Here is an 8,506-nt window from a genome sequence, read left to right on the forward strand (position 1 = left end):
GAATGCGCCAAATGGTTGCATGCCTGGTTAGCAGATATAACATACTGTACCTATCCATGCATTGTAAGATCTGGCATGCATCTGCAATGTAGTCAGGCAGGAACTCAACCTCTGCTTCACCAGAAAACCCAGAGCCGAAAATGTTAGAAAGTTTGGAACAATCAGCATAAATTTAACCCTGGATGTGCCAGATTAAATCCATTTAAACTTTATCAAATTGAATGTGTATGCTGTACAAACGAGGCTTCTTTCAGAGTGCCCTGAGAAATATATCCCTACACTTAGATTTCTTAGCACCACTTTAATTTTCATTTGTCACAACTAATCAGTTGCAAGTGAATGAGTACAAACAGACACAGAAGTCAATTCCAATTTACTCAAACTGTATTTCGTTCCAGTTATCTTCATTCATGCACTCACATACACCAACTCTTTCAACCTGTACTCAGGGGTAGACATAACATAGTAAACAAACATCCGGGACACTCAAATTAGTATGTTAGGTATGTATTAATGTGTGGATATTCATCATCCATCTCGTATGATATGTTACGAATTACAATCTGGATAGGTTACGAATTGCAATTTGTACAATGTTACAAATTCCAATTTGATGTGGTTAATGTTAGCTAGGTGGCTAACATCAGCTAGGCTAGAGGTTATGGTTAGGAATTAGAAAAAAAGTAGTTGTAAATTACCTAAAATGCTCAAGTTGTCCGTGATGAGATTCAAACAGGCAACCTTTGGGTTGCTAGACTTTCACATTATACACCCACTCATCCACCCTCCTTTAGTTTGTCTTACTTAACCACATCAAATGTAACATATACTAATTTGAGTGTCGCAGATTTTAGTTTACTATGTTACATCTAGTCTAGGAGACCAGGCTGACTCTTTACACCAAATAAACAAAGAAAACAGAAAAACGTTTTATTTTCTTCTACCCAAGCCTTGATCATCCCATGATGAAACCCACATTTTCATGGAGAGAAAAAAATCCATTAAAATCCAGCATTATTCGCAGACACATAAACAAAAAAAACTAAAAGGAAAAGCATTTCCACATACATTGTGTCTGAGACTAAGCTCTGGCTCGCTTTCTTGATGTTGTCTAAGGTAAGGTATGAATGTGACGTGACAGTCTAGCAGTCTTGTCCTTGATCCACAGCTGTCAGTCACTGTTTCCTTGGCCAATAGCAGAGCTGCAGCCACAGGGGGATGTCATCAGGTTAGGCTGCCAGGTATTTAAACTGTGTGAGATGTCATATTGGGAGGAAGGGGGAGGTGTCATGTTTGAATGCACAACACCAAAAATCACAATGCCATTGAAGTTAATTTAACAGGTTTTTAATTCATATTTAGTGATTATGAAGAAATCCTAAACTATACCACTCTGGGCTGGAAAAAACTTGATGGAAACGCTGCTAATGACTTAGAATAACAGTAACTCATACAGCTGTGAAAGCAATGGTGTCGGCAGCCTGTCTGTGTGAATGAGTGTGTGTGTGTGTGTGTGTGTGTGTAAGCGTATGAGTGTGTCTGCATATTGGTGTGTGTCTATCTGCAGACTCTATGTCTTTATGGGAAAGATGCTCCTGTCCACGCTACCTTCGCTGTCGCTGCTGGACTCCGAGTCGCTGCTGCCGGAGTAGGCTCCCATGCCCGGCAGGATGCCCACACACACGGCGGCCGATGGAAGGTGGAGAACACCGGTCTTTACTGTGGAGCCCTGCTCAACCACACCTCTGCCCGCCTCCTGCTCTGAGAGCACAACACACTGCCAGTCACACTTACCGATGTCGGTGAAGTCATACGTGTGAGATAGAAGAGTATGTGTTATAAGAGCACTCAATTGTGAAATGAGGAGCAGCTGCTACACTATAAGAAGGTCTCAGCCCACCTGTCCGGCCCCCATTCCCTGCTGTAGACTCCTCAACCTTCTGTTTCTTGCTATTGTCTGAGGACTGTGAAGAGCTGCAGGAGAAAGGAGTCAACAGAAAGACTAGAGACATGCAGATTAATTTACGTTTTCCCCCACTCTCAACCAACTCCACCACTCCCCTCTAATTGTGTTACATCCTCCAACACTATATCCAGATTATTTGAAAACTGTGACCTAGGTCTAAAAGTACTGTGGCTACTGGCCTCACCTGCGTCGCTTGAACGCCCCAGCCAACAGGTGTGCCTGGGACAGGTGACTGGTCTTGACCTCTGCTGGTTTAGGACCCGCCCTCCTCTCGGGCTCCTTCCGACTCTCACTAGATGCCAGTTTTTTCAGAGCACTGTGAGATCCAGGAGTTAAGGAGAGGAAATGGAAAATAACTCAGACGTGCAGATCCTAGATGTGATAATTAACTGCTGATAGGAGTGATGGGGACACCAGGTGACTCACAATTAATTCACATCTCACAATCACTTCTGAGCAGGGAATTGCCCACTGGGCTAGCACTGACTGTCAGAATAGATTTTCCAACAATGTTTGACTGCGTGAATACAGGAAAATAAGTGGTAAACACTCAAATCGCATTCGGGGTTCATCTGGCCACAGTCCAGGTGTGTCCTCATAAATCCAGCCTGTTCTTTCCACTTACTAGTCTGTGGGCCTCCACCAACGCCCTGAAAAAGTGACACACTTTGAAGTTAAAAACAACCCTGTGACAAGGTGCGAAAACTAGCGTAACTAGGCTAAATCAAAATATTACAAGAGGATCTGGTTGATGGTTCTCTGCAGTAAGCACTTCAAACTGTCTCCCATCAGCGTAAAAGCCAGCCCTCAGTAGGATTTGGTTGCCATGACAATGCATCCTCTTCCATCTGCAGACAAATCTGGTCGTCAGTGGAAAGAGGGAACATTTATCTTCTCCTTACACAATAGCATAATTGTCTGATCTTGCTCCATGCATCATGATTGTACATGACAGCCTGATTGAGAAAGATTAAGAGAAATGCAGGCTATCAAGTCAGTCACGTTATAAACGATGGCTGAATTTAGAATGAATCACCACAGGACCGTGGCTCTGAGCAGTGCTGAGATATGTGGCGTGAGAGCAGCATTGCATTCATTAACATACGTTCATATCAGTTAAGTGGACATACAACGCATACAGCACACTAAAATAGATCAATTAAAACCACTACATGTTAAGAGAAAAGAGATCATGCTTTTTTCATTCATAAAATTGCGTGGTAAAAGTGTTCGTGCTGAGGATCAAACCATTAACGTTCGGGTTGGAAAGGTCGGCAAGGAACAGTGTCAGACCAGGAATGGCTAATCATCTCTTCACTGTGAGGTTATCATAATTATATGCCAAATCAAGTTATCACTAATTACCTGCCTGTCACCGTCTACCCTTAAACTGTAATCTTACCCATACATTTTTTTGATCTAATGGTTTCTCGGCATGTAGAATGTGGTTCTCTGTATTTGAGGCTGTACTGTATGTCATGTTTGAGAGTAGGAGCACTAACAAGGTGGAAGAGCACTCGTTGTGACCAGAGTACGTGAGTGGAGCGAGCCCAATTTTACTGTAGCGTGGAGCGAAATGCAGAAAGGCTGGAGCGTCGGCCTTCTCGCCTGCTCCAGTAGCACTCACTTCACAAGCTCAGGGCATGCCGGCGCTAAATATTTTAATAAAGAAACTGATAACACGCACAGGTGAAAAATCAAGGTGACTTACAAAGATGAGGACCAAGAGCAAGAGAGGGTGTGTGGTGATCTAGTGTCCACAACTAAACAATCATTGTGGAATCTGAAAAGACACGTATCCCTAAAGCATGATGGTTGTACTTACTACGTGCACATCCGAAAATAATTGTAGCAAAGTATTTATAAACTAAAAACCTGATCTTTTAAATGTTTCGTTCATTTTTGTTCTATTAGCTATACAATAGGCTATAATTGATTTGGCCGAATAGGCTTGGCATATTCCCACGTTCAAGGAGCTTTCCGTTTTGATTGGGTTATTTTGCCTAAAAACCTTTAGGCCTACCTACAGAAAAATATGCATAAACAACGCTCTCTGCTCAGCCTGGCAAGAGTGGCCAAAAGGGTGTTTGGCATCCCCAGTGGCTCTGTAAGTGTGGAGAATATATTCTGCTGGCCGGCTCTCCAGGCACCATCGCATTAAGTTACAGACTGGCCAAACTTGTGTTTCTAAAAATGTATTCAAGGGCACTAAATTTAAATGTAATTCTAAGTAAGGCACAGCCTATATGCACCGTTGATAGACTATAATGATTAAATACATTTTTTTAAATGTGAATTTCTTTGTAGGCTACAGCCTTGAAATAATATAGACTAAATCATTCCTTTTCGTTACTTCTTGGGCACCGTCTGGCTCCTGACCTATTTAGAGTGTTTATATGCAGTTTAATATGACATGAAGCCTTTTTTAAATGATGTACGCTTCTTACATTCACCTTTTCATGTTTACTCAAATCATATGGTTTGGTTTCAATACATCAAAACCAAATGGTCGGTCCAGGTAGTCACAACAATAGATGGCTGTTGGTTAAATTGTGATTTTAATGAATGGAGTGAATTTGGAGCAGCAGTTTATTTTCTGTGAGCGCAGAGCAGTTTTTAGCGGAGACGTTGGAAAGGAAGTGGAGTGCCGGAGCGGTGAGCAGGATTTCCAACCACTCAACTCCGCTCGCATGCTCTGGTACTGACCTGAAGCCTGTAGACTGACTGCCTCCTCCTGTCCATCAGATGAGAGTGGTAGTAAAGGGGTAAGACGTGCCTAATCTACTGTCAAGAGAGCAAAAAAACTCAACCCCACCAAAATATTGTGACAGAGAAAAAGAGCGAGAAACACAGGGAGTATGAGAGTAGTTGGCTCTCACATTCGGCTCTGACACATAGATCCATTATTTGTGTGACTCATGTCTACTAAATGTTGCCGTACTGACAGAAAAAAAAACCAGCAATAAAATGACATGAAAATGGATACACCGTGTTTTTGCTCTCTGTGTGTATGTGTGTGTGTTAAAGAGAGAAGCTTAGAATTATGGGGAGGGAGTATACAGCCGAAACTGAAAGGATATTCTGTATTCTTTTAGTTCATGCAGCTCCTCGTCTCTGCGTTGCTTCTCCACCAGGCTCTGTTGCCTGGAGACCTCATCCAAGAAGTGAGACTCATCCTCATCCAGGCCTTTGACCATGTTCTCTGTGGTGAGAAGACAATTTCCATGGAAAACATGTCTAAGTACTGTAGTACCAATACAATAATACTATCTGATCATTTCAACTTAAAGCCATGGTAGTTGGAGAAGGGTTATTACATACACAAAACAACACGCTATCTATTTTCCTTAAATATCCTTGCTGAAAGAGCATGTAGCTTTACAAGACACATATGGCCACCAGGGTGACTGCTAATATTAGGCTGGTCAACAGAGAAACGGAAAAGCTGCTATGCCAGGCAGAAGGCTCCCCTCATTCCCAAGACAAGGTCATAATCTCCTCCTGCTCCTCTTCTGATACATTACATAGTTCCATCTGTTCACACAAACAGGTTCATAATATAAAAAATACACACTTCCAGAGTAAGAAATACTTTGTACTCAACAGGTCCAGAGTCTGACTATCCATTCCATTGATGCAAGAGTTTAATCTGAGATATCCAATGTGAAGTCCCAGAATGTGGTAGGGTCTGTTGCAGGGAAAGTGGAGAGGGACTAAAATAAATGAGAGCGGGACCCTTACTGAATTTAAACTGCTCATCGTATTCCTCTTGCTTCTTGTCCTTCTGCTCCTGTAGCCGCTCAAACAGTGAACGCCCATCATACTCTTCCTCGGGAGCCTCTGTGTTAGGGAGACAGCACAAACACACAGAAACCAAAGCTATGCAGATGCTTAGAGGAGACAAGTGTACAGGCATGATGAAAGATATTGCTTGTGTCTGTGTACATTCTGGGAGGTAGAGTGGAGTGGCAGATGGCTTACTCTCTGGGTCCTCTGGCTGCCTAACTTTTTCCCATTCTTCCTGTCTTTGCTTCCTTTTCTCCTCGATCTCGGTCTCTGACACAAATTTCCGACTGAGGTCGACACCCCCGGCCGCTGGCACTGCCATCTCACACCTTGAAAAAGGTACATGCACAAACCGGAGCTCAAACAGTAGCATCCACAATAGACTAACGGAAAAACACGTTATATATCTGTAAGAGCAAAGTTGTTAGAGGGGAAATCAGCAGTTTAAATGATAAAAGCATTCCAGGCCCGTTTCAGCAAAAAGCTAAGGGCTGGAGAATTGCAACCACTCAAATTCATAGACCGAGCTTTGGTTGCACTGACATCCATGATATCAAAATTATAGCTTTAAACATGTTTTGAGGTTATATGGTGTTTGTTTGCATTTACAAACAAGGTTATATTTCAGGTTCTTTATTTTACCAGGTAAGTTGACTGAGAACACATTCTAATTTACAGAAACTACCTGGGGAATAGTTACAGGGGAGATGAATGACCCAATTGGAAGCTAGCAATGATTAGGTGGCCATGATAATCAGATTGGGAATTTAGCCAGGACACTGCAGTTAACACCCCTACTCTTACGATAAGTGCCATGGGATCTTTACTGACCGCAGAGTCAGGACACCCGTTTAACATCGCACCCAAAAGACGGCACCCTACACAGGGCAATGTCCACCGTCACTGCCCTGGGGCACGGGAATATTTGATTTTAGACCAGAGGAAAGAGTGCCTACTGGCCTTCCAACACCACTTCCAGCAGCATCTGGTCTCCATCCATGGACTGACCAGGACCAACCCTGCTTAGCTTTAGAGGCAAGGTAGCAGTGGGATGCAGGGTGGTATGCTGCTGGATTCTGATGGGTTAAGACAGTTGAACGAAGCACGAGGCATTTATAAGTTATATTCTTCAAGAATTAATGGGTACATGTCATTAAATGATGAGTCAAAAAAATGTAACAACTGCAGATTTCCCTTTTAAAGTTCATCAAACTGATGCTTTTTGGATCCATCAAAATAGAGACATTGAGAACTTACTTTACTTTCCTCAACTCGAAGTAGACCAGACACCAAGTCAAGAAATCATCTGTTGGATAGATAATAAAATAATTCAGAACAGTGTGCTTAAAGGAGAAATGTAGACATAAGATGAACAATTAGAGTACATAGAGTAGACCTGGGTTTATCAAACTCAGTGCATGTTTCGGTTTTTGCCCTAGCACTACACAGCTGGTTCAAATAATCAAAGCTTGACGATGAGTTAGTTATTTGAATCAGCTGTGTAGTACTAGGGCAAAAAACAAAATGTCCACCCAGGGGGTCCAAGGATCAAGTCTGTTACCACAGTTCGTAACAGTCATTGGTTATCACCTATTTATAATTTATGAGGCTACGCCTCCCTCTAGTGGTCGACTCAAGAAATGTGTAGTGTAGCCATTTACTGTATGGTTTCCCAAACTCGGTCCTAGGGCCCCCTGGGTGGACATTTTGGTTTTTGCTGATTCAAATAACTAACTCATCGTCAAGCGTTGATTATTTTAACCAGCTGTGTAGTGCTAGGGCAAAAACCAAAACGTGCATAGTTAGGGAAACCCTGGTCAACTGCACGCTAGCTGTCATTATATTTGAGCTAGCGTCGACCAAGTGAAGTAAGGGTTGTCTTTAAGGTTGATATTCTATTTTTGTAACTTCCGTTTCAAGATAGGTAGCTGCTATCTATGGGGGAACCTACTAAACTATTAGTTAGGCCTACATATTATTGCCGACTAGGTTTCTTTTATCCAACAAAACTCAACGATTTAAGATGTGGGTGGACTAGTGATCCTACGTCACAACTTGAAGTTTTTATCAAAAACGACTGATTTCAGCATCCAGCGAATAGCACGCAATTACACAGAACAATGTCGTGTGTAACTGGACCCTTTTTTGGGTGCTGAAATCAGTCGTTTTTTATCAAACTCCATCATAAATCTTGGCGTTCAGTTTAAATCGGCTCCATACTCTCATAACTGATCAGTGTATTAGCTACGGGCTCATAAGATTGATTAGATAACCAATAAGAACGGATTTCGAATAGAAATGTAGAGGATAACCTTAGCTAGCTAAGACAGCTATCTTGCTAAATACATTGTGTAGCTGCGAGCTGTCTCGCTAGAAAACTAGTTCATTGCCAACAACACCTACTGCACGCAGCTCGTTGCAAAATAATGGTTCAATACTGCGTCTATAATGTAAAATATATATCTGCGTTCGAAAATGATTACAATTATTCATAAATGAATCAATGATCGTACATTTTGGATTACAAATGTAATATTTAACAACAACACAGCAAGCTAGGACACTTTTACCTAATCCACGGAGCCACGTGTCCCAGTAAATAGGTTCCGCATAGTTTATGAAGAAACAATATAGTTCCCACTTGTGCATCGGCCTGAATAATGTGGCAATCTATGTAAATAAATACGTATAAACTTCCACTGTGTCTTCAAAATTGTATGGAAGATTATTTTTGTAAATCCAGTAACCGAGCCA

The 8,506-nt window shown here is 42.0% G+C and overlaps 1 protein-coding gene across 4 annotated transcripts; it reads right to left on the bottom strand.

Annotated features, from left to right (window-relative positions):
* Positions 1-366: 366 nt before the first annotated feature.
* psme3ip1 (proteasome activator subunit 3 interacting protein 1) lies at positions 367-8,416 on the bottom strand. 4 transcript variants are annotated; one of them, XM_065022605.1, is made up of 9 exons: positions 8,323-8,416; positions 7,018-7,058; positions 5,948-6,080; positions 5,708-5,806; positions 5,046-5,168; positions 2,151-2,283; positions 1,901-1,974; positions 1,609-1,761; positions 367-1,250 (listed from the first exon to the last, which is right to left on the bottom strand). In XM_065022605.1, the coding sequence occupies exons 1-9, from the start codon at positions 8,399-8,401 to the stop codon at positions 1,246-1,248; spliced, it is 840 nt and encodes a 279-aa protein (XP_064878677.1). In that variant the 5' UTR covers positions 8,402-8,416; the 3' UTR covers positions 367-1,245. The 4 variants fall into 4 exon arrangements, with proteins under 4 accessions (XP_064878677.1, XP_064878676.1, XP_064878680.1 ...); XM_065022604.1 differs by having other exon boundaries at positions 5,948-6,081; positions 7,010-7,058; XM_065022608.1 differs by lacking the exon at positions 8,323-8,416 and adding an exon at positions 7,149-7,179 and having other exon boundaries at positions 5,948-6,081; positions 7,010-7,058.
* Positions 8,417-8,506: the final 90 nt, after the last annotated feature.

This window comes from Oncorhynchus nerka, linkage group LG9a (assembly GCF_034236695.1).
Source record: "Oncorhynchus nerka isolate Pitt River linkage group LG9a, Oner_Uvic_2.0, whole genome shotgun sequence".
NCBI lineage: Eukaryota > Metazoa > Chordata > Actinopteri > Salmoniformes > Salmonidae > Oncorhynchus > Oncorhynchus nerka.